Below are 27,068 nucleotides of genomic sequence, written 5' to 3' on the forward strand. Positions count from 1 at the left end.
ATTTTTCCCTCTCATTTCATGATGTAGCAGATTGACTGCAATAGTTCGCTGAATGTTCAAGTAATTCTGTATTTCAGAAGAATGAGTATTGCCATAGAATTAAAAGATTAGGCCCTTGACTCACAGTACAACCTTTCCAATCATGTATCTTTCATTATGAAATTATCAAACCTGGGTTTTACTGCAGTCACACAGGGTACTCTTCTTGGAAGATTTCATTGAGCTTCTGTACTTTAGAGCAGTGGAATATCCAGTCATCCTTTAGCCTGTATGCATAGCTTTTGAACCTCCTTAATCTAAAACAGTGGGTTTGGAATTGGTCAATTATGCATTGATAACAGTAGGAAGCAGAGGTTAGAACAGAGCTAGAACACAATGCGTGCCTTGCACACTCAGACGCTATTCCACTGCTCTTGTAATGCACTTTCAGTTGATAATGAAATTGTCAACCATATTTTATCAACAATATCTTTTATTAGTTAGCTGTTTTGGCTTTAATGCAAATATTCTAATATATTCTGTGTGTGTATATGATTCTAGTAATGTGCATCATTAGGCTGAAAATTGAAAACAAGCCCATCAGCTTAGGTGGAAAATTCAGGTGCAGAAACAAAAAATTCTCCTTAGGATTTTGTTCCAAATGCCTGGTCGCCTCTGTTACTGGTTTGAGCTGAGTAGAGAAGCCAGGCAGATAGAGCAGACTTCTGAATCCTGAGCCTGAATTGACCACCTTTACCCTTCTTAGAGAAACATTAGTTTTGGCCAAATCAACTACTTGGTACATTCCTGAAAAGAAAGAATGCACTGATGAGCTTCACAACAAATATACACCAGTAATCCAGATCAACAGCACCCTTCGGGAAGTAGGCCTAGATTTGCAACCAATTAGTAAAAAAGAACATTGAATTTATGATTGCTAGTTTGTCCAATTACTTTTGACCCCCTCTAAAAATGGGGGCTATGTATGAAAATGGCTTTAAAACATTAAAACTGTGGCTAATGTGTAAAAGCATTTATAAACTCATATTCCTTGAAAGCTCTTAATGCTGGAAGAAAGGATGTAAAAAGGGTCTTTTACGTTTTCAGGTCATAAAAGGTCCTGAAGGTTTTTATTGGCAGTTACTGATCACTGCCTGCACAGATATTAAACACTGGCTAATCGTAAATTCTCTTTGTATTACTCCCCAGTGGTCTCTGATCATAGAGCAAGGTGGTCTTCAAAGTTTTACTGGAAATGCACATTTGATCTGTGTGTGGAAAAAGTGAAAAATTGTTCAATTATACCATCCAGCTCTAGGTTCACAGCTGCTAGTTTCTTTCTCTCTGTCTGTATCTCTCAGCCTCTCTCTCTCACTCTCTCTCTCTGCCTGTATATGATGTATAGAGATAGCAACGCGCTTTTAGATTGCATGGGATCGCGGCTGTGGCCGACTCGACACGGCCAGAACGAGATTGTGTTTAAATAGACCGTCCTCACGTCTGATTGCTCCTTCCTGTCTCATCCATCAGTGCGACTTCTAAATTCTGCTGCTGTTCTGTTTGCTCCATCTATATTGCTGTGCACTTGCTTGCTTCCTGGAAAAGAAAAAAAAACACTCTTTCAGTGCTTTTGGCAGCTGTGAAGCAGTTATGACGAGCTGCCAGACCTGTATGAAGGTGATTATAGGGTGTGACTGCTATATGTTATGCACTAGAGGAAGTTTTTTAGGGCATATTACAGCAATTCAGTTTAAATATGCAGTGCCCTGTGAAAGTATTCAGCCCCCTCGAAAGTTGTCAAAAAAATAGAATAGAAAATAGAGGAAACCGGAGAACCCGGAGGAAACCCACGCAGACACAGGGAGAACATGCAAACTCCACACAGAGAGGACCCCGGTCACCTGGCCGGGGAACCGAACCCAGGCCCTCCTGGCTGTGAGGCGACAGCACTACCCACCCAGTTAGCTGAGCTGTTCGAAATGGGGAGTGGAGTGATCAAGTTTTAGAGAAGAAGTGGACAGTGTGACGACGCTGCCCAAGGATTAAATACCCGTGCTAAGGCCTCAGCATTGCTAACTCACTTGTAAAGACTCACACATGTATCAGTTACTACCCATCCACACAGAATTCAAATGCTGATTATAAACTGGCAAAATAAATAACTCCACAGGGAAGCTTAAATAAATACCATAATAAATACCATTTTTTCCTATTTAATACCAATACCAAGTTCAAATAAATCAAATTGAATTAAAATTAAGCAAATATAGTTACAACCTACAAAGCTTGCTTAGTTCACACAGCATTTGATGGATATTATTAGCTACTGGTAGTTAGTATGAGATTATAAAGGGGCAATGATGTAGAAAACAACCAGCCACACAACAGCAAAAATCTTTTATAGAGTCATTCCTATCAGTAAATTATAATGCTTCTATGACTTCTACAGAATCTTAACGGTTTGCAATTAATCAGGAGTTTGACAGGGAGTGAGGAAGAGTGTCCAAGGCTGATCAGAATTGAGATTCAGTCATTACTTTCTGCTTCTTCTGGCACTGGGCTGTGGAGCAGTGAAACTGCATTTTCTGTAGTGATGGAGCTCCATCCATTTTGCATTAGTGGTTGGATAGATCAGGGGTTGCCGTGCCTACAATGCAAATATAACTGTTTTGTTTACTATCCAAAAAAACATTGAATTTGCATGTCTTTTATTAGTAATGTTGATAATAATAATATAGTAATAATATAGTAATATAGTGGTATAGGAATTAGGAAAAATATGCTTTCTTTGAGTAATATTTTGTCTTACAGTGATCAATTCATGTAACAGCTTTATGTGATACAGCTTTTATTAAACACTTCAGACGTCTGGTTCCTATCAGCATCACTGTGAACAGCTCTGACATCTTAATTGTTTATTAATGCATACATGTTGAAAAAATTTAACTTGAAAGGTTGAATATTTTCACAAAGCACTGTATGTCCACATTAGCATTCACTTTAAATCAGTGTGTTGGATATATTCTTATTCTTCATCTGGTACAGTTGCAATAGCTTTTCGCATTTGGAAGTGAAGGTCCACACTGTGAATGTATATGTTGGGTGTCTCTGAATTGCTTTACTTTTACATTGCAGTATCTGATGGAGAGCACACCACTCCTGAGATGGACTTTTCCATCCTGCTGTTGGCCAATCATCAGCAGCCACCGGTCTTTCAGATTTTGGACCCAGTGCTGGAGGTTAGCCTGGGAGGCAGAGCAACAGTAGGTAAGAAACTGTGTCATAGTACTGAGGTCTTACTCCCTAGCTGATTTCCCCAGGTTGTATGGTCTAGACCTTTCCCTTACTAAGACACAACTGAGTAACTTCATTTTTATGTATGTAGATTAGTCATTCTCCAAAACATGGCTGAAATTCAAGGTGGATGAAACATTCCCAAGTCTAAAGCTGTTTTGAGGACAGTGCTGACTTGATCGTAACAGTTCAGACTTTTCTTTACCTTCTTATTTTTTTTTCTGATACTTTTTTGTATTTCCAAAAAATATTTACATTGTTATTTACATTGTTGTCTATTATGGCCTATGACACCCTACCTGAACTAAACATGGCCTTGTATTACTATTGGTCTGTTTTGTTTTTTAACATTTTTAAATTGTTTTGTATAGCTGCTTTATGTGGCAATTTACGTTATTAGATACGAGAATGCTTAAAATGCAGTACTGACTCTCAAGTCTCAAGCAAGATCATACGTGTTACACTTGTAACACTCTACTCTATTTTGTATTCTTACTTTAATTTTGTTGAAAAAGGAGGATTGTCAGAGACAGGTCTGTTTTGTTTATTATAGGCTACTTATTTTATATTACTTTTCATTTATGTGTGGATGTATTGCGCAGCTGCGTTTCCAAACAGGAAAGGAAACTTTGTCTTTGTCGTTTATTACGATAACATTCTGTTTTAATAAAAGTCCTTGTGACATCTCACATTTGGCTTTGATTTAGAACTGAACATTTAACCCACTTAATAGAAAAAAACTGAGATATGTATCGTGTATCGCCATTTAGCCTAAAAATACCAAGATATGACTTGTCTATGTCATTATTCTTAATATCCCTTGTGCTTTTGTCAATTATTGCATAATGGCCAGATCTACACAGCTCTCTGTTATTAGATTCTTATTATAAGTTAATGCAATTTTGAAAAGAAAACATGCTCATTTCTGTAAAATATTTTTTAAAAAGTGTCCCCAAACTTTTGATAGACATTGCAGTAGGTTAGATGTATATTAACCAAAATGTATTACAAGTCAGTTGGTGTTTACTTTTAAAAAGGTTTTTTTTATTTATGTTATTTAAATATGCAGCTGATTTTCATTTACAAATTTAAAATAGCAGTTTAGCCCATTAAAGAGCAAATACTGTTATTTATATTGTGACCTTGGCTAATAGACAGTGCTGTAAATATACTGGTGTGTTTCATGTGTTCCTTTAGCACCCACAGGATGAGCTTCTGTTTTTTTTTTTAAAAAAAGCTAGAAAATATTAGCCATCAATGTGGCATTAAAAAAACTGGAATCTGCCTTAAAATTGAATAAAAGTCTTTATAAAAGGGTTTGACGATGAATCATATGATTCTGTGTGTTGCTTTAGGTGGTCAGCAGTTGGCTGTGACAGATGCTGACACAGCTCCAGATGAACTGGAGTTTGAGCTGGTGGAGGGTCCAGTGCATGGGAATCTCCTCAGGGTGGACTATGGCACCCAGACGCAGATGGTTAATGGTATGTCCACAGGAAAGCTGACGGTGGTTCTTCATCTAAAGTTGTGTTTGATTCTAAGGGAATAGTTTGATGAGAAATCAAATCTACATAGTCTTTCATTGTAAACCCATGTGGTTTCTAACACTGTATGATATATTGTTATATACAGAAATTGACAAATTCAGACAAAATGACAAAATCCAGGTTTCTTGGTGGATGTTATTACTGTTTATTGCTATTACCATACATTTGCCTTGTAGCTCCAAGGCTAAACTAAAGAAGCCAACCAATTTTTACTGAAATCTTACTCCTTACCTATGTTCTCCAGGTTCTACAGTTTCATATTCCTATGTAGATTCCTCAGAGCATCTGAATTTCAGAGTGGATAAAAAATCCCATTGGAAGTCACATATTTATTCAGTATTTTCACATCTTTGTTCAGTATTGACACATCTTTATTCAGTATTGACACATCTTTATTCAGTATTGACACATCTTTATTCAGTATTGTCATTACCTGCGATTACCTGTGCCTCCTTGTACAGTCATTATTTCACTGCCTTTTCCATCTCAGCTTATAGATATTATTCAGATTTTGTATTTTTCTATTTGTATATATGCTTTTATATATTGTATATAGGATTTTAAAAAATATTTATTCTTCTATCTATCTATCTATCTATCTATCTATCTATCTATCTATCTATCTATCTATCTATCTATCTATCTATCTATCTATCTATCTATCTATCTATCTATCTATAGCATAGTTGTGTAGACTCTTCTTCAGTTCTGTTCTATATCCACACATTTATTTCAAAAGGCAACCAGCCAAACCAGCCTGACATTTTATTTCCACTGTTACTTTTTTCACTTTAAGCTACACTATGTCAGATTTGTTTCTTAAAATTCATAGATGCAGCTTTACTGAATCAGGAGAGAAAAATGCAAATTCTGCAAAATCATGTAGTGTAGCTTTACATAAGATTCATTCATTATATTTTAAAACACCTGTTATGTTAATATCTGTTTCATGAATATTAAAGAGGTATTTCCTAATATCTTTGCTATATTTTACAACAGTCTGCTACATGTTCATCAATGTGTCTTCTTTAAACAGAAAGTTTTGCTGAAATAATGATTGGACAATTTTCTTTAAAAGCACAACTTTTATCTTTATAAAAATAGTACATTCTCTGTGGGTTCTGCCTGATGCTTCTAGAGTTTTGTTTTAGGACCCTTTTCTGTATCCTTGGTCAGTCTTTTGGTCTAAATCTCTCCATCAGGTGACACGTTTACCTTCGATGACCTCACCAGGAATGTTCTACAGTATGAACACACTGGCCTCAACACTGAAGAGGACACTATGATCTTCTCAGTAACGGATGGGATGTCCATGACCTCCACCACAGTGCAGGTGATAGTTTCAGGGGGTGGAGGAGACGGACCCAAGCGTGCCCCTGATGCCCTGTTGTCAATGGAGGTGGCAGAGAAGAGCAGCACTGTCGTCAGACGCTCACATCTGGCTTACGTGGTGAGAAAATACATAAAGCTTAGCCTACTCTTTCTTTTTAATATTGTTTGTTGTTGAAAGTTTTATAATGTAAATTTTATCAATCATTTTTCAGTAGCTTATAAAGATCATTAAAGGAATAATGACATTGTCGTTATGTTCTCTTTCAAAGAGAAACTAACATTCGCACAAGCATTTATCCAAACACACTTTAACTGCCCAAATTTCTTTCTCATGTGCAGCTAAAATCAATAAAGGAGATATTTCTTAGGAGATAAGAAATAAGATAATGCGCTTGAGGAAGAGGAAAGTAAAAAAAAAACAGGACTTTCTAGCAGTGGGGTTAAAAAATCCCCAGTTACCCCAGTTTATTCGTCTCCAATTCCATCTGCTAGTTAAGACTCCCCCAATCACACAATGCTACCAGCGCTAGGAGGGTGAAGGCTAACATTGGCTTCCTCCAAGACCTGTGAAGCACCACCGCATCTTTTTCGACTGCCGCTTACGCAACGTCACTGGACAGTCGAACACGCTCGGAGGAAAGCGCCAACGGCCAGATCTGTTACGTCAGCTAGCAGACGCCTGCACTGATTAGCATCGCACTGAGTGATGGGAAGAGAAGGGGGGGGCCATCCTACCCACCCAGAGAGAACGAGGCCAATTGTGGCTCTCTTGGACTCCCAGCTACAGATGGCTGTACTCACAGTCTCCTGATGATGGGGCCAACGTTTACATGGTTGTGCCACTCAGGAGCCCCAAAAATGGGACTCTTAACTGTGCAAGACCAGGTAGACATCCAAACTATCACCATCAGTTAAACAGGACATTAATTTAGCTATGAGAGAGAGGAGAAAATCAAGATCCACTCTTGTTTCAGATCTGAAAAAATCCAGAAGTGTTTCTGTCAATCTTTCCACTGTAAGAAGACGACTCCAAACTAAAATTATGGGCCTGAATGGATGTGTACGTGTCAAGAAGCCCTCACTGAGAAAAGGAAAAAGACATAAAGAAAATTTGCTCTAGAACACTTTTACACATTTAGAGTCAAAATTAGTAATTGGGTTTATTTGGATTATGAGAAGCAGAAAATGCAAACCTCTGAGACTGAACTATGGGGGTGTGGCATTGCAGATTTCTTTGAAAAAGCTGAAAGCAAGTCTCCTGAAAAGAATGGAAGCTGTGATAAAGGCGAAGTTCTTTTTTCCTTTTTAACAACTTGTCCTTAATGGTTGTTTTTACTGGAAATTAAATGAATGCTCAGTAGGACATACTCAGTAGGTGGTCTCAGTACTGTAGAAAATTGAAAGACAACAGATTGACTGTTTACAACTGAATAGCCCAACTATAATTCATCAGATGTTTTGAAATCCAATAATGACTTTAATCTGATATGAACAGTTGTAGATTGTTCTCTACATAACTACTTGAATAATTGGGTAACTAATGCAGTGAGGTAATGCCTATATTATTAGTGTTCATGTAGACGCAGTAGTGTTAGTCAATGTCAATCAGTTTGATTTTGTGTTTCCAATTATTTCTGCAGGACAATGATTCCTCTGATGACAAGATTCGTATCCAGCTGGTTTCAGTGCCCATGTATGGAATCCTTACTAAGACCAATTCTGAATCGGATCATGAAGAACTGAATGAGTATTCTACTTTCACTATGGAGGACATCAACCACCATAAAATCCGGTACAGTAATCGTCTCAGTGAAACCGTACTTTAAAGAAACCTTTAACCATAAGTTGTGGGTTGTGGTAAAACCAACACAAATATCTTGTTTTTGTAATACTAATACACTTCCTTTAAATATTCATTTAAGGGATTTTGTTATCATTGGCATGTTATTTTGCCTTATAACTAATAAAGTGATATCTATTAGTGCAGACTTTTTCAGTTCAATTCGGCCACCTCATGCTAATATTTAACAACGTCATATGAGCTTTTGAATGATTTGTCTGTGATTGCACTGCTTATGGAGAGTCACATTGCATTAGCCACTGTAATTTGGGCTAAGCTTTTCTCCTGTGATGCTAAAGCCTGCTGAGAGATGTTTCAATAAAAACAAATACTAGTACACTCAGCTGATTCCCATGCTGAGCTGCTTATTGGCTTTAATGCAGTCAGCAGCTGGGACAGAAATGGAGTACAGTTCTCTGGGGCAGCGTCCCTTTTGGCGGTGTTGGTGCTGCTGGTCACCAAGCTTTTAGCTTTTTTTTCTGTATGTACAGCATTTGTTTACTGATTTTGTTTTGTCCGAGTTTTTTAAGCTCTTTCACTTGCAAAACAGTTATTTAAATCTCTGGACTACAGTGAATAGGCTGTTTATGTGTGGGACTGTTTAGGTACCCATGGCCTTGTATTGCTATTGGTCTGTTTTGTTTTTTAACATTTTAAAATTGTTTTGTATAGCTGCTTTATGTAGCATTTACGTCATTAGATTTTTCACATTTTCTAGGACTGTTTTTCTAGGACTTTTCTATAGCATCTATTTTCATTAAATGAATTACATTTAATTTAATGTTTTTAGGACTATTATAGGACTTTTAAATGAATGATGTATGTTGATATGTAGTTTTTTGTCAGTTTTTTAGATTTCTTTCTAATATCTGCATCTCCTTTTTATGAATATTATATTTGATTGATTTTATAGGACTACCTTATGTGGAATTTACCTTAATATTTATTATAGTTTATTTGATGTAACATTTTAATAGGACTGCTTGTCTTTGCATCTATTTTGATGTTATTGATTCTTTGTTTAAATTTGAATCTTTTTATAATTCTGCTTTATGAAGTCCTAGTATTATTGTATGTTTTTTAAACATTTTTATCAGACTGCTTTATTTTGCAACTTGATTATTTTAAAGATTTTAGGTTAAAATACTATTTGTTTGTTTTCTCACTGTTTTTTTACTGGCATAATTATGCATTTGAATATGGTTATAAATGAACACAACTGAGGGTCATAAATTAATAGATTTTGTACACATGGGTTGAAAACAGGTACGTCACCTCATTTGAAACTGGAAACCAGCCTGTTACTGACATCTTCCATTTCATCGTCTACGATGGTGAGAACAATCGGCTGGAAAACCAGATGTGCACCATTACCATCACCTCTGTGCACCGACAGCCCCCTGTGGTCACTGTCCGCAGCGGCATCAAGGTTAGCATTTTCATTCTTATGTTATTTCATTTTGAAGTGTGAGCTGTTTCCTTGTTTTCAAATGTTACAATGCAATGATGCCCTCACATTTTAATGTAATTGTAATATCAGAAATGTGACCCTCCTAGTATCTATGTTTCCAAATTTTTGCTATTCTGGGTTGCCAGGTCCAAGAGGGAGGTAGAGTCCAGCTGTCAGCCAATCACATCATCGCATCTGACCCAGACACGCCCAAAAAGGATCTGCTGGTGTGGCTGATCAGCCCTCCAAAATATGGCTTCATAGAGAATACGAAGCGAGGTGGGTTCTAAAGATGAGGTTGTTCTACCTTTGAGCCTGAAAAGTCTTGCTACTAGGGAAAACTACATTTACTGACTATAGCCTGTCAGCCACCTTCACCACATTCATCATTGGTCAGTTTCTGACCACAGGACTGCTGATGACCAGATATTATGTGGGATATGGATCATTCTCAGTACAGCAGTGATACTGATGTGGGAGTGGTGTGGTAGACAGTAGTGTGGTAGAGGAGTTTTTACAGTTGTCAGTGCTAGGTTTTGAGTGGTCCACAGAAACTGACCACTGATTAAGGACCTACTAAGGACTGATTAAGGGCTTCTCTAACTGTACATGAGCAATGTGAAGCTACAGGTTTGGGGTTTTGGAAGTGGCCAATTAGTATTTTTCACATTGTCTGCACTATTTTACTTCATATGTTAACAAACTTTGTCAAGTAAATTTAATTCATGTTCCTATTGCTTTTAACTTGCTGGTCAGTGAATGATGGGCAAGTTCATTCTTTGTGTCTGGGTTTCTCTCAGTTGTGGTTTTTCCATCCACCTCTTTTTTGGCGAATCTGGAAAATGCAATACATTTTTACAAATGGAAAAGTTAATTTAGTGATGAAGAGAAACAAGAAATGATGCAAAGAGAACAACAGTCATGCATTAAGCACTGAGTCTTATCAGAATGTTTGCGATGGTGATGTTTCCAAGGGATCAGATGACACAGTGGGACAGTGACTTCAGCCCTCAGTAAATGGGCCACTGAAATGTTAGGGCTACAATCATGTACAACTGACAGTGGGCTGCCAAAACTGCTCTACTGAGAGCTAAGGCAGATTTAAATCATTACATTTTATATGGTATGCATGGTGAGCGAGGCTGTCTCGCACTGTACAGCAGAAGCATGTTTCATCTTCCTCAGGATTTGTGCACAAACCGTAGTTGCTGGAAACTCTAATTAATTGACATTTCACTGACTTCAGATATTCGCTTAAAATTAAAAAAATGTTTGAATGGGAATCCAGCTGTTCTTTCTTGATTGTGCTCTAATAGTTTTTCCTGTCTCCCTCAGCTTGGTCATTAGAGGTCTAAACTGGATTTCTGTGAGGCTGCTTAAGCTGCTGACAGTGTCAATTGTGAAAATCAAAGCTCTTAAAAACGTAACAGAGAACGATTTTAAATTCAGCCTTAAAGGCCCTTCCTTTTTCAGCTGTTAAGCCAACCTGCCCAAAAAACTGAGCTGTTTTATTGCATTTATTTTATTCACTATTAGAGCCCTCATTCTCAGTTTTACTTAGAAATCAATAACCAATTTAATATTTGAAAAGACTTTGTCAGTGAAGAGTTATTTTTCTCTTTGATTGCTGAAGAAGAGGAAAAAAGTTAAGAAAATAACTAAGAAGTAAAGTGTACTGGAGCATGGGTGCTGCTTTGAAGCTGAAAGGACACTCATTTTTCATTTTAAGCTCAGTGCTCTGTTGATTTCTTAGATTTTCTACTGTTAAAGCACACATTTATTTTGGCCTATTCCCTGTTTTTGAGCTTTTTGGTTTCTTCAGAATGTATAGCTCAGTGATCATATCTTAAAACTTACAGCTGTTTTTAGTCTCGGCGTTTATTTGTCATCTGTGCCTGTGAAATTTGGTCTCCACCTTTCAGTGTGTTGCTGAACAGAATATTATTATGTTCCTCACTTGTATTGTATTCTGTCTTTATTTCTCTGAAGTGCATTAACAGGTTATTCTTGAAGTTATTTTTCTTTGGATGACTATTTTGTCTGCGTGCCCTCTTTGTTAATCCACAGTTGGATCAATGGGTGGAGCCCGCGTGATAAGCCCTGACGTCCCCTTCACAATGGAGGACCTCACGTCTGACCACATCTTCTATGTCCAGAACGTCCACCAGGCAAACATTCACCAAGATGTTTTCAGCTTCTACATCAGTGACGGCTCAAGCCAGACAGAAGCCTTTGATGTCACCATAGACATCCTGGTACAATATAGGCTGAATCTTTGAACATAACACTTTTAAAAAGAACATTTCAATAAATAAAAAAGGGGTCAAAGAAATGCTGCTATCTTAGTGTGAACTAGTGGCTCTATTGTAATGAGTCTATTGTAATGGCTCTATTTGACTGTGTCAAATGTAATGTTGGTCAGTATGGCCAAAAGGATGAGTACAAGTGTTACACCTATCCCCTAATAAGGGCTGTCCAGTTTTTAAACAGCTGGAATTCGGCAGCCCTATCCGCCAAAGGGGTCTGTGCTGTTGAGGGTTTTCACTCCTGTAAAACAGTTTGAACAGGCTGATTTATGAAATTAGGCGAACTTCTGCTTGTGTGGACTGAAAACTTGCCACCACACCAGCCCCTTGCGGACAAGACTGGACACCCCTGAACTACAGTGAACTGTTTTCCTCACAAAATTGGTTCCTGCCATTGTAAATAAGTGGTTCTTGCATCACTTCCTAATTATGTTGGTAGTTAATTTAAGTATAAGGCCTTCAGTCAAGCTTCTGTAGGCCTAACTAATGGGAGAGCTTGATTAAATGTACCTAGATACCACAGAAAAAAAATCCTGATTTAACAAACGAGCAGGTCAACATTTTACTATTTTTGTTTTAAAAAAATAAAACCGAGGGCTTTTCCCCACATATGTTATCATATGAATACATCACTGCAAGCCTATGCAATACCCTGGAGAACATCTTTAGTTAAACTAGATGTTAGTAGACACATTGTGTTCTAGTGGTTGTTGGTAAGACAACTCCAATGTAAAAAAATGTAAACTTAAAAAAAACGTTTGCTGCCGTATTTGGCCTGTAATGTGGTTTTGTTTTTCCATTTTCAAAAACTAGAAAAGTGCATACCAGGCCTTTGCTGGATGTACTGGACTGCTTTCTCTGTTTCTGAAGACTGCAGGGTATAACATGTCTCTTGGAGCTTTGATAAACTATGCAGTAAATGTAATGCAAGTACTGCAAATGTTGTATATGTTTCAGCAAACAAAAGAAGACAAAGTTCCAGTTATCTCAGTAAACAGCATCCATGTGGAGGAGAACACGGGTGTGGTCATTACCAATTCCTCCCTCAACGTGCTTGATCTGGACACGCCGGAGAACGAGATCGTGCTCACTGTCATCAAAAAGCCATCTTACGGTTTGTCCCCCTCCCACCTTCTTTGTTTTCGCCTTCTTTGGTTTTTTTTTTCTCTTTATCTGTGGCCTCATAAATGATGCCTACTCCATTTTTTGTGCTGTGGAGAGTTGAGAGATGTATTTGTGACCCTTGTGAGACGGAGATTTCAAACTGTACGCAAATCATTGATGTAATCTGAAGTTTGTTACTTTGTGTAGGCTTCTATAAGAGCAGAGTTTGCTTGTTTTGGTGTTCATTTTTAGAGCTGGGAGTCTGAATGAAGCTTCTTTTGTGATTTTTTGCCTATTAAAGTTACAGTTTCACAAAAAATATATATATAAAAAAAACAATAAAAAACAATTTTCCCCTTGCTCCAAATGTAGCCGAGCAGTCAGTGCATGTTTGGTTTTGATGGTCATTGAAAAAATTGAGTAATGTTTTTCCATTTTATTAATACTAACATCTATACACTTTGAACATTTGTTGGATAATCATTATAAGTTCATTCATCAGCTCATCTATAGCTCAACTCAGTTAATATTCTGTGTCTGAAGTTTAGTTTTGTTTTGAAGACACAGATTCTCATTCAAAATGTAACTCATTAGGTTGAAATAATGTATTTGATCATTTTAATTTAGTAGGTAAAAATTAAGTCTTAATTATTAAAAAGTATTAAGACTAATAACTGCAGAACAGATTAGTCCTCCTTGAGAAAGTGTGTAATTATTTCAACATAGACATTATTTTGAGGAAATAAGATATTCTTTTGACATAATAAATAAAAATTGAAATTGAAGAAGTAATTATTTTGGCTTTCTGTTTATAAACAAACTTGGTGGTTTGAGCTGAAATTGAGTTTTGTGCCAAGTGCGTTTAGAATTCGTATGAATTGAAAATTTGTTGAAAAGTTAACGTTGAAAAATTTATAGTAATATTTTAGCATTTTTACAAAGAAAAAGTCCTTCTTTTGAACTTCCTGAATTTGAAAGGTTTCCAGTTTCATGCATATCATCAACAAGTCTTAAAGTCCCTTTTTCACTCTTCCTCCCTCCATGTATCCATCTTGTCGTAGAGCTTTATGTCCAGCTTCTCTCAGGCTGACTGATGGTGCTTTCATTGTACGCCGTGCCATTTAGCAGAATGGGGCCTCTGAGGTCGACTGCAGTGGCAGTGAAAGGCCACAGGACTCTATTGAGATTACTTTTTTATGGCAGCGTGTCGGGGGCTTCATGGCAGCTTTCTCACTGTTTTATTATGAGTCAGTATTTTGAAGCAGCGCTGAGGAACTGCAGTACAGAGGGATCTGACAGAGCTGAAATGCCCGCAAAATAACACTGACTGAGGCAGGCTTGTAGAGGTCAAATGCTGGCTTTAATGAAAAGTCTGTAAGGGAATGAAGCATGAGTTTGGCAGTGAGTTTTATTTAACCACACTAAAGAAGTACTTCACAAAAATGCTAACAGTGTCCTAAAGAAGTAGTTTAGTGAAAAGTTGAATGTACACAATTTTCCCCTTAGTGCTAATTTAGTCAATCAGCCAAGTGACTGAAATCTAGCACTGGAGCTACGTGGCTTAAAACTGCACAAACCTTTGTCCACTTTTACAGGTAGCAGTATGACATATAGTGTTAGAAACCACATTAATATGTTTATTTAAGGTAAATAACAACTTGGACTGAAAGATGATTTAAGAATGCAGTTCATGCAATGCTAATCGCTAATCATAAGCTTTCTTTACTTGTTAGCTACATTAGCTCGTAACTTCGCAAAACCGAAGAAGCAAACATCAGACGCTAAACAGGTCTGGGATGAACAAGTAGATTTGGGGTAAATTGTACACATTTTGCCAAACTCTTCTTTTAAAGCTGGCATGAAACTCACATGAACGTACATCTTCTGGCATTTGTTTGCAATTTGCAGGAAAGACTGTGTTTGATGTTCTCCACCTTCTACACAGGTAAACTACGCAGAAGACAGTTCTACTCCCAGCCACTGGAGAACGGCAAGATCCTCCTTCAGGGTTCTACCTTCACCTACCAGGATGTTCTAGACGAGCTGCTGGTGTACACCCCAGACGGACAGGGTTCTGCGACCGATGAGATTCGTTTCTCTGTAACGGACGGAGTACACACGGAGACAGGCCGTCTGGAGTTCAGCATGGATGTGAGGAAGAGCGAAGGACCCAGAGTCACCATCAACCGAGGCCTTCAGTTAGCAGCAGGTCAGGATATATACACAGTACCACAGTTTAGTCTTAGAAGTTGATGCACTTTCTGCTTCTTACAGTATAAGTTATCCTGAAACACATTCAGTGATGTCGAGGTCTGGACTGGTGTGGCCAGTTCATTGTTCGGAGAACACCAGCTGCTTTTGTTGTTTGATAATTATGTCTTGATGTTCTCTGTAGTGTGCTTAGGGTCATTATTTTACTGTAGAATGAGTTCTTTCCCAGTCAGACATTTTCCAAATGAGGTTTCATAATGTAGGAACATTTATTTGTGCTTATCAGCATTCATGATGCCTTCAAATCAAAACCAGTTACCTCCAAATGTTATACAGTCTCACATTTGTTTCCACCAGGTTCCTCATCTAAAATCACAGAGCAACAGCTGAAAGGGACCGATATTGACTCAGAAAACCTAAAACTCAAATTCACTCTGACCAAAGACGTGAGTGTGGGGATACTACAGCTGACCAAGGGCAGGAGCAAAGTCCAGCTCTCTACCAGAGGACCAGTCAAGAGCTTCACTCAGGAGGAAATCAACAAAGGTTATTTCAGTTTCTTAATGCGTCATAGACATCTGTGAAATATTTGAAAGTCTAGACAGTCCTTTGTAAATCTCACAGTTGTAACAGTTATCAAAAAGTGTAAGCAGGGAAACTTTTCACCAGAAATGGATTCCACAAATATATAATATGAGGGTTTGACATGTGATATTTCTTCAGCGCTACTGTCAACAAGTCTGAATAAAGAGTTTTGCATGCCCAAATCACAATTGTTTTATCTTTCATGTCACAGGCTTTGTGGAGTACATACATGAAAAAGGGGAGAGTGGAGGCAGTTTCTCCTTTAAGTTTGACCTTGAAGATCCAGAGGGTAACAAAGTGATTGATGAGTCTTTCTTCATCAGCGTTCTAGGTAAGCAGCTCTTTTTGTAGTAGCGAACAACAACAGATTAAATCGAATTAGGGCTGTCATGACTGATTAAACTCAGTAAACTTGGTAATAAATAAAAAATTATAAACTTAATTATAAATGAATCGATATAATTTAGCTTCTTCAAGAAGTTGCCAGTTTGCATGATGATAATGCATATTTTAAATTCTGCTGCTCTCTCCTGCAGTAACAGACAGAGCCTGATTTAGCTTCGCATACAAAGTGCAGAATTCTTTGGGGAGATTAATATAATGAGCTCCCTATTTCGATTTACCTGACCAATATACAGTACTGTGTGAAAGTCTTAGGCACCCAAGACAAATTTTCTAAATCTTTTTATTTGTGTAGTTTGTGTTTATTTGCTTAGAAGAGTGTTAATATTTGAACAAAATTTATAGAATATTAATTAATAGTGACTTTTTATTGTTTTTATGTTTATTTGAATTATGAATATGACTTTATATAATGTATATTGTGATAAATTCACTGCTGAGGTAATTTTTTTTTTAATTTGCTTAGATGCCTAAAACTTTCACACAGTACTGTACACTCACTGCGCACTGTTTTACACCTGAGAAAAGCTTGTCTTTTTCCTGGTATTATCATGGTAATTGTGCCCGTGTTAATTTGTATGGAAGTTCTTAGTAGATAACTTGCTACTCCCACCAGCAGTGTATCAGTAGACTAAAATTACCGCCTCGCTTAGTAAATCTTCCCCTCTTATCCCCCACCCCCTTTTTCTAAACTCTCTCATTGTTTTATTCTGTCTCAGAGGATAAGCTCCCCCCTTCAGTAGTGGTCAATAAGGGTTTAGTGCTGGACGAGAACTCTGTGAAGAAGATCAGCACGCTGCAGCTCTCCTCTACTGACCAGGACAGTGAACCTGGTGAACTTGTCTACCGCATCACCAAACAACCCCAGCTTGGTCATCTCGAACTTTCCACCAATCCAGGTACAAATACTAACACATGTACAGCTACACTAATGCAGTAGCAGTCAAAAACACTCAAACAAGGTTTTTCCTTCATTATTACTGTCTTCCACATTTTTACTAAATAATAAGCAATATGGAATTATATAGCAACCAAAGCATATTAGACAAATATGCAGACGTTAATCTCTCAGGGAGCTTCATGATGAGCCACCAGGGCCTTTCCAGTGTGCTTGAAGGAGACCCACATATGCTGAGACCTTACTGGCTGCTGAAAATGGCTTGTTTATGGGCATTTTGAAAACAGCTTTTCATTTGAAACCTTTAGTTTTTTTGGAAATTAATTCATACAAAGGCAGCAACTGGCAGCAAGTGGTAGTATTTTTCTTGGAAAAAAAACATATTTAAAGCATTTAACTGTAAGCCTTTATTAAAATTAAATGCCTTTTGGATGATTCAAAAATATACCTTCAATCAGGTGTGTCTGAACTTTTACTGGTACTGTGAGCATTATATGGAGATAACATATCTTAGAGAAATGCATCTGTACTTTCTCTCACCAAATTTGACATTAAGCATTCAAAATCCCAAGACACATGCAAGCTGATATGATCTGAAAGCCAATTCTTTGACTTGAGACATAAGGAGATGCAGTTTTAAAAAAATGTATAGTTGGAGATCTTCTAGATTTATAATGATTATTCTTCAGGTCTTAATCCCTCCACCCATCTGTGTGACAATGAAACAATCATGATTCTGTGAGATTAGGGTAAGTAGGTGTTATAATAAGGCAGACTGTGTGTTTCAGATCACACTCTTCCATAAGGTTTAATAGATGTAGTTTGTTTCCCACTTCATTCTTTTTTTCATGGCATATACAGTGTGTTACTATGAGTTTGACCCAAACCACACCATCAGTTTTTGTGTCTGAAACTGAACCAAGTTTAAAAACAGTTTGTAACTGACCTGAACTGGCCAATCATCACCCAGAATTAAACCTGACAGAAGAGCACCAGTTAAATAACAGTGTAGTGACATTAATAGCCACCATTAGATTACAGACAAATAACATGCTATATCTATATTAAATATAATAATAATAAGTTTAAATCCCACTTTAATAACTGTGGTCATCAAGCAATGCTTTTGAACATCATCCCAAAGTTGTTAATTCTGGACAAACTTTCTCTACTGCACATTTCTCATGGTCTTCTTCATGTTTATTCCTAAAATATATTTCTTCACATAGAACATATTGAACATGTAATGTATAAAATTCATCCAAACAAATGAAACTCTTGTGGCTGCATTGAAGTGTACTTTCCCATATCCATTTACTACTTATTACTGGTACATCTATTTTCTGTCAGAATTCTGATTCTTCAAATTCTTCAGATTCTGTCAGTTCTGTTTTCGTATATATATATATATATATATATATGTGTGTGTGTGTGTGTGTGTGTGTGTGTATAGGGCAAAACATTTAGTTATTGTGTCTAGACTTTTGACTGATACTGTGTGTTAAATGTTGCAAATGTTGCAGGCAAGCGCATCAGCACGTTCACCCAGGCTGACCTGGCCTCCCGCAATGTCCAGTATGTCCACACCAGTGAAGAAGAGAAACACTCGGATGAGTTCTCTTTTATAGTGTCGGATGGGGCTAACGAGGTATACACACACACACACACACACAGTCACACACACACACACACACACACACACACACACACACACAGTCACACTATTGAAGTTCAGACGTGCTTGAATAAACACACACAAACTGGCCCCACAAGCTATTGAAAAAGATTAACACAGCAGAGCACTGAAGCTAATACACAATGCACAGAAAGCATAGACTGCTCAAGTGGAAAACTCCACTCATCACAAGCAAGTACCTCTTTAGAGACATAGAGGTAGAGAGGTAGAGAGAGAGGAGAGAGAGAGAGAGAGAGAGAGAGATCAAACTAAAGCACAGTCTATAAAACAGAGAATCGGCACAACTAATTAGACCTTTTGATCTCAAACGAATGAGTTCTGAATGAGTTTTATACAGTCTGAGGTTCATTTAGAAGCTCATTTTCCTCTTTTCCAGCACGGCTCTGCCACTGTTTATTTGTGAGGCTTCATTTGTTGTTTTTATCTGTTGTTTTCTTTAATTTGCACTTAAATGGAATAACTCTAAAAATGAGTTTCTGACCAGTTTATGCATCCTGACATCTTTAATCTACTAGTACTACTACTACTACTAATAAATCATATGTTTTATATAGCTCCAAATTTCAATCTTGTACATACAAACCTTTTTTTTCATATTTATCTGTACCAGTGTCTAGCCTCATTAATTAAATGCAGTTGAATGCAAAAGCTTGAACACCCCTGGTCAAATGTTTTGTTGACCTCATAAGTGAAAATGTTAACATATCCTTTACAGTAAACACTTTAAAGTTTTAGTACACAATTTCTATTTGTTTGCCAAGTTAAAAATAAAGCATAAAATATAAAATATGCCATAACCTTTGCACAGGCCACATAATGTGTTCTGCAAATAAACAGTAGTGCAGAAATGTGTTCTCTGTAGAGTTAGTGTTATGCATTTTCACTTAGAAAAGAAAGTAATCTAACCATGGCTGTCCAAACTTTTGACTGTACAACGTGTTCTGACTGTGTAATCGCCTATAATGGCTGTGAATCAGTCAGCATTAAAGGAGAACAAATAACTTAATCACTTAATACATTGAAAAATCATTCAATACAATATTAATATACAGCTGATAGACACACAGCTGCACTTATCACTCCTTCTGTATTACAGATTTCCCAAACATTCTACATAACCATCCGGCCGGTGGACGACTCTCTGCCCGTGCTGCAGGTGCCGGGGATGCGGGTGCAGGAGGGAGTGAGGAAAACCATCACAGAGTTTGAGCTGAAGGCCGTGGATGCGGATACAGAGGTAAACTAGGCAGCTTGAGTACAGACATGTGGATGCCAGATATGGATAGGATATTAGATATGTATAGCGGGGCTTCTTAAACCTTTTACCTGAGGACCCAAATGACCCAAGCAGGCAATGATTACCACGCTGAGTTTAGGAAATAGCTCAGCATGGTTCCAAATTAACAGTGCAGCTTATTAATGGAGGGAGAGACACTCTGCACTTAACAGAGCAACATTCATATTGTTTGAGTGTTTTTAATAACAAAACCTTCAACAACCGTGCAGCGTTTAAGTCTTTGGTGGGATATTAGTGCTTCCATTTTATATTTGTTCTTTCCATCATACCAGCTCTATTGCATCACATGCTTTTATAAGTTGGAGGTAGGATTATTCATTAGATGTATATTTTACAGCAGTGGTGTGTCCTGCATTTGCTTATTTATAAAAAAGAGCTCCTTTTTTTTAAAAAAAAAGGAATTTTTAATACACTGAGGTGTTCCTATCAAATTGTGTGTGCTTTTTTGTCATTTTGAGAAGAGCTTCACCTTTAGCTGCAAGCATTTGGTCACACTGTTTGGTTGGCCTGTTGATAGAGTGCCTTGCAAAAGTATTCAGCCCGAGTATAACTTTTCAAACTTTTGCCACATTTCAGGCTTCAAACATAAAGATATGAAATTGTAATTTTTTGTGAAGAATCAGCAACAAGTGGGACACAATCGTGAAGTGGAACGAAATTTATTGGATAGTTTAAACTTTTTTTAGAAATAAAAAACTGAAAAGTGGGGCGTGCAATATTATTCGTCCCCTTCACTTTCAGTGCAGCAAATTCAGTGAGGATCTCTGAAAGATCCAATGATCCAACCTAAATGACTGATGATGATAAATAGAATCCACCTGTGTGTAATCAAGTCTCTGTATAAATGCACCTGCTCTGTGATAGTCTCAGAGTTCTGTTTAAAGCGCAGAGACCAAGGAACACACCAGGCAGGTCCGAGATACTGTTGTGGAGAAGTATCCAGATTTGGATACCAAAAGATTTCCCAAGCTTTAAACATCTCAAGGAGCACTGTGCAAGCAATCATATTGAAATGGAAGGAGTATCAGATCACTGCAAATCTACCAAGACCCGGCCATTCCTCTAAACTTTCAGCTCAAACAAGGACAAGACTGATCATAGATGCAGCCAAGAGGCCCATGATCACTCTGGATGAACTGCAGAGATCTACAGCTGAGGTGGGAGACTTTGTCCATAGGACAACAATCAGTCGTACACTGCACAAATCTGGCCTTTATGGAAGAGTGGCAAGAAGAAAGCCATTTCTCAAAGATATCCATAAAAAGTCTTGTTTAAAGTTTGCCACAAGCCACCTGGGAGACACACCAAACATGTGGAAGAAGGTGCTCTGGTCAGATGAAACCAAAATCGAACATTTTGGCCACAATGCAAAACGTTATGTTTGGCGTAAAAGCAATACAGCTCATCACCCTGAACACACCATCCCCACTGTCAAACGTGGTGGCAGCATCATGGTTTGGGCCTGCTTTTCTTCAGCAGGGACAGGGAAGATGGTTAAAACTGATGGGAAGATGGATGGAGCCAAATACCAAATACCTATTGGAGTCTGCAAAAGACCTGAGACTGGGATGGAGATTTATCTTCCAACAAGACAATGATCCAAAACATAAAGCAAAATCTACAATTGAATGGTTCACAAATAAACGTATCCAGGTGTTAGAATGGCCAAGTCAAAGTCCAGACCTGAATCCAATCGAGAATCTGTGGAAAGAGCTGAAAACTGCTGTTCACAAACGCTCTCCATCCAACTTCACTGAGCACGAGCTGTTTTGCAAGGAAGAATGGGCAAAAATTTCAGTCTCTCGATGTGCAAAACTGATAGAGACGTACCCCAAGCGACTTGCAGCTGTAATCGCAGCAAAAGGTGGCGCTACAAAGTAATAACACAAGGGGGGCGAATAATATTGCACGCCCCACTTTTCAGTTTTTTATTTCTAAAAAAAGTTTAAAATATCCAATAAATTTCGTTCCACTTCACGATTGTGTCCCACTTGTTGTTGATTCTTCACAAAAAAATTACAATTTCATATCTTTATGTTTGAAGCCTGAAATGTGGCAAAAGGTTGAAAAGTTCAAGAGGGCCGAATACTTTTGTAACTTTTGTAACTTTTGCACTGTAAATGCGTCTGATCAACGTTAACCCAACTGGCTTAGTATAACATTTCCTGTGATGCCTAATTTAGGTCATGAAACATTTACATACAGACTAGTCAGCTTTGCTTTGACTGTGTTTTTGTGTTACTGTAGTTGTACAGTAAAGGTTTCCAGGTAATGCACCAAAAATCTATGTAGACAGCGAGTGTGTTTACATGCACTTAATAATCCGATAAATCAGATTTTGTAAGTAATTCAATCAATGCGCTTATGTGCACTTGGGTAATCAGATACTGGGAAAACTCCTAGTGTACATGACTCAGACAATAATCTCATTTTTGTTTATTTTGCAAAGTACAAGTATATTTTAGATGAAGAATACATAAAAAGAGAAGAATAGTGCCTAACAAATTTCAGTTTCTATGCTAATAGTTGCTAAAGTACTGAGAAGTTCCACTACACTTCAAGTAACCCAAGCACTTAGTTTTCGACTCAAATGTTTCAGAGAAAGGTGTTTCTACTCGAGTCATCACTTCCTCTTTCACCAACCTAACAATTTACTTGAATTGAGTTTAGACTACCCACCTTTGCTGTCTTCATGAGGAGGAATGACAGTATTTCCATGCTTCCATTTTCAGCTCTACCATCTCTGCCTTTTGCTGGAGATAGCTAGAGTAGATTAAACTCATTGTCAAGTAAAAGCACTTCAGTGAAGTGATCTCCCTTTCTCTTTCTGTCAGGAGGACTCAGTCACTTTCACCATCGTCCAGGCCCCACGTCATGGCACCATTGAGCGTACCAGCAACGGTCAGCATTACCGGCAGACCAACACTTTCACCATGGATGACATCTATCAGAACCGCATCAGCTACAACCACGACGGCAGCAATTCACTCAAAGACCGCTTCACCTTCACTGTCAGCGACGGCACCAACATGTTCTTCATCATAGAAGAAGGAGGAAAAGAGGTGAGTGGATTGGCTTGGAAATGCACTGTAAATTCTAGATTCCAACTGTTATCGGCTGGATGATAATATGTACAAATGTTAACAATTCACAGATAATTCAGTATCAGCAAAAAACTGATAATTCCTTGATTTATTATTTAGTTTTCTTGGAAGCCCAAATAGAGTTACCATATACATAATACATAACATACATAACAGAAAACCTGTTTAATTCATTCAGACTAGAGTTGGGCAGTATGTCAGCGTTTTGTCATTACTGTGGTAATTTATATCACATTATGTCACGGCATGCTTTTCTGAGCATATTGTGGAGACTCAACTGCATAATTCGTCCTATTTAATTGGATTTACATTGAAACATTAAATAAAAATCATTGTATACATAGTTTGTCGAAGCTCAGAAAAATGTAATTGTGAAAATGTCTTGAAGCATCATGATGTTGTATTTTTACCATAACACTCACCCCTAATTCAGACCTTATCTTTCATATGAAAAACAAACTTTTTTCTATGAATAGAAATTTGGAAAACAAAAGATAATCAACATAAAATGTTAAGATTAAGTATAGCTCAACCCCCTGTACTAGAACACTTATATTATTTAAGACTGAGAGTTTCTGCTGAGGGTTTATGAAGTGTGACAGTTCAGAATGGACAGTCATTTCTGTCAGTTAAATGTTTAATTCAATGAATATAAAATTAAACTATAAAATTATTGGCTGATATTGTCTGTCGATACTTTTAGCCTCTTCTTGTAAGTCACAAAGTCATTAAAAGTCACAGAGCTTTCCATATCAGTCTGACCCTAGTTGATGCAGCTTATGCAGCTTTTACTCCATCAGGCTGCTGTGTTGTTTTCTCTGGGGGGTTGGAGGAAGGCCAATTTTGTGCTGGCTTAGCTTCCCAACATTTCCACTGTAATGCACTGCTTTACAGCAAGCTGTGCTATGCATGCAATCTTCCTGTTTAGAGCCTAAAAGAAACATTAACTTCAGGTCCTATCATTGCATTAATTTAGCTGAGTAACTTTGTCCGTATTAAAGTGGTAGTTCAGCATCTAATGTACGCAGTTTTCCTGTCACCCCAAAATGTAGTCAATCAGTCAAGACAGGCTTGGTCTAAAATTTGTTTCTTTAGTTTTAGCTACAATGCAAGTAATAAAAGCTTATGTACATCAATTAACATTGTGCTGAATTTGTTTGAAACCATTAAAACTCTGTGTGAATCGGTAATTGTGTGATGATTTAGGCCAGGGGTTCCCAACGTTTTTTAACAGCATTGCTCAAACTGCAGCCCGCAGTCGAGCTTTCACAGACCTGGGGCATGTGTGCTTGATGATGCCATGATTTGCTGTTGTCAATGAATGTTTAACTCCAACACCAAAGAAATCGGTCGTCTTAATAGCCTCATATCATGCACAGCGGTTTTGATGCATTATTGTTGATAAATTCATATTTTACATAGATGTGAGCATATTGTTGATTGAATCATGTTTTTATTATCTTCTTGTCTCTGACAAGAGCTTTTTCTGAGCTTGCATATCCAGTTAAAAGTTAAGATAAATTCTTCAGTGTCTTCATTTTTGACTTTTTCACTTGTGCTAGCCATGAAGAGAAGACAACAGCCAACCAATACGCCTATATGTTAAAAAATTTAACTTTTAAAAAATTTTTATTTATTGACATTTAGTGAGAATTACACGGGAATCAGATTTTTCTAAATGTTTACATAATTCATTGTTTGATATGTAAACAAAAGTAATTTAGAGTGGTTTGATGTGAAATGCTCAGTTCAAGAGAAACTTATCAAGTCAGAATTGTTCACAGTGATGGAAAGGAACCAGACGTCTGAAGTGTTTAATGCCTCAAAAAGCTCCCGCTTATTATTATAATTTTGGCTTAATATGGATTTTTTAAAAATCCATTCATGGTAGAGAGGTAGATGAAGCGTGTTATAAGGCATAATAGTCCCCCCAAAAAAATTGTTTTGTCAGATTTAATCCTATTTTATCATTATCAACATTACATAACATCTCAGAAGACCCATGTGTGTTCACTGGTGGTTTTGGATCTTAAATATTTGTCTTGTAGACATTGTAACTCCTGGGTTCTACTGTAAAGAAATCTGCTGAAGAGTCTGTAAGTTTGTCTCTAATGAACCATTTCAAAGCAAACCTCTCTGAATGAGTTTGTTTACATCTCAGTAATTGAGAATTTGGAAAGTTTGTTGGAATTCCTCTTTAAGCCTCATATGTAAAATGATAGCTTTCTCATTATTCATAACAGTAATGAAAAAGTAGATTTCAATAGTCAAGCCACTAATTTCTGCTCAGTGCCGCATTGTCTCAAATAATCTACAACCCAGTACAAGTCTGCAGCCCAGTGGTTGGCAACACCCGATTTTAGTCTACGGTTTGCATAATACTAATTACTGGGCTTTATTAGCTTAATTGTTACATTAGCTTAGTAGAAAAGTTGACTTTGGACATTAAACCTATCTTGGCTGATTGACTATGTTTTAGGTTAAAAGGAAAACAATATAAATAATAAAACAGACAAAACCCTGGATCTTTCTTTCTCCCTTACTCTCTCACACACTGTCATCTCATGCTCGTCACTCAGCAGCAGCTTTCTTCCCTTCCGGCCGTGTCAGCGTGTTGTCAGAAATATGATGAGTAAACATTATCTAGGTGGGCTGTAGGGAGGAAATTGCTTCACCTTGTCATACCCTGAATATATGACAGTACTGCTGCGAGCGCATTAAATCTCAATGGACAGTTTGGACTCCATCGCTTAGACGATGCAGAGGACAGAATGTCTGAAACTTTTGGATTATCTTTAGCCGGGGCTAAAGATCGTGAATAACATCAGTGAATGAAGGTTTCATTTTAGCAGGCTTATTGTATGGAGCACTGTGCAAACTGTCCTTTCAAAATGTATAAACGGTGCTCTGTTGCTAAAATGTCCTGCTTTGGGTGTTGCTGTTTCAGGTGGTCACTGCAGCACCTCAGAAGTTTAAGATTGACATAATGCCCGTTGATGATGGAACGCCTCGCATTGTCACTAACCTGGGCCTGCAGTGGTTGGAATACATGGACAACAAGGTGACCGAACAAGTACTTTTTACTCACTTGCTATCCTTGTCGTCTCAAAACACACATTCTCCTTAATGGCATTCCTATTGAAACATAGTCATGTTATGACTTGCTGAATAGTGCTACTTTGCTGCCCCCATCTGGCCATATCCAGATTTGACCACAATGAATAGACTGATGTTACTGGTTTAAGTATGTGTCAGGGGGTGCAGATCCACCTTTTACAGTAGTATATTAGACTGTTATCATTAGTGGCTCTAGTGGAGTGATTAATTCATTACAATGATTAATTAATTTGATAATTAATTAAGCACTATAAATAACTGAATAATGAGCCTGTAGTTAGTGGTTTAATCATTGTAGTGTAATTTCATGTGGATTTCATCTACCTAAATCTGTGCTGCAGGCCACTAACCTGATCACCAAGAAGGAGCTCCTCACCATCGACCCAGACACAGACGACGGTCAGCTAACTTACGAGATCACAGCCAAACCCAAACATGGCTACCTGGAGAGCAAACTCAAACCAGGAAAACCCATTACCTCTTTCACACAAGGTACTACTAGAATCTGTTCATATGTCATTCTTTTTTATGCAGTGAGGTGGCTTCTGTTCCTAATATAGGCAGTTTAAAAGGGCTTTCTGTTAGCTTCTTGTCAGTCCAACATATGTTGTCCGTGGATAGTATAGTTAGGAAAAAAAGGATATTTTCCACCAAATTTTGGGGTAAATTTATATAATGAAATGGGTATAAATTCACTGTCTGATGCCTAAAATACTGCTTTACAATTGTTTTTACAATTGGAGAAGATTTTGGCATGAAAGGTATTGATTAAAAGACATTCATTGCAGAGACGTACATGCAGGGCATTGTAAGGCAAAATAGTGTCCAAAGAAAACACACTTTCCCACATTTATCACTGTTTACCAGCATTTCTAAACGGAGAAGCCACATCTACATTCACTAATG

The 27,068-nt window shown here is 37.5% G+C and overlaps 1 protein-coding gene across 1 annotated transcript in view; it reads left to right on the forward strand.

The window, feature by feature from the left end:
- The window catches only part of fras1 (Fraser extracellular matrix complex subunit 1), a 203,055-nt gene that overhangs the window by 157,643 nt on the left and 18,344 nt on the right, over nt 1–27,068 (forward strand). Inside the window, exons 36-52 of the mRNA XM_017705134.2 lie at nt 3,115–3,246; nt 4,629–4,757; nt 6,023–6,270; nt 7,793–7,944; nt 9,259–9,421; nt 9,589–9,721; nt 11,510–11,697; nt 12,706–12,862; nt 14,798–15,061; nt 15,421–15,609; nt 15,860–15,979; nt 16,770–16,949; nt 18,472–18,596; nt 19,741–19,881; nt 22,776–23,003; nt 25,993–26,106; nt 26,504–26,654. Of these exons, the coding sequence (XP_017560623.2) occupies nt 3,115–3,246; nt 4,629–4,757; nt 6,023–6,270; nt 7,793–7,944; nt 9,259–9,421; nt 9,589–9,721; nt 11,510–11,697; nt 12,706–12,862; nt 14,798–15,061; nt 15,421–15,609; nt 15,860–15,979; nt 16,770–16,949; nt 18,472–18,596; nt 19,741–19,881; nt 22,776–23,003; nt 25,993–26,106; nt 26,504–26,654 (2,814 nt within the window). The remainder of the gene's footprint in view (nt 1–3,114; nt 3,247–4,628; nt 4,758–6,022; nt 6,271–7,792; nt 7,945–9,258; nt 9,422–9,588; nt 9,722–11,509; nt 11,698–12,705; nt 12,863–14,797; nt 15,062–15,420; nt 15,610–15,859; nt 15,980–16,769; nt 16,950–18,471; nt 18,597–19,740; nt 19,882–22,775; nt 23,004–25,992; nt 26,107–26,503; nt 26,655–27,068) is intronic.

This window comes from Pygocentrus nattereri, chromosome 20 (assembly GCF_015220715.1).
Source record: "Pygocentrus nattereri isolate fPygNat1 chromosome 20, fPygNat1.pri, whole genome shotgun sequence".
In the NCBI taxonomy this organism is placed as follows: Eukaryota; Metazoa; Chordata; class Actinopteri; order Characiformes; family Serrasalmidae; genus Pygocentrus; species Pygocentrus nattereri.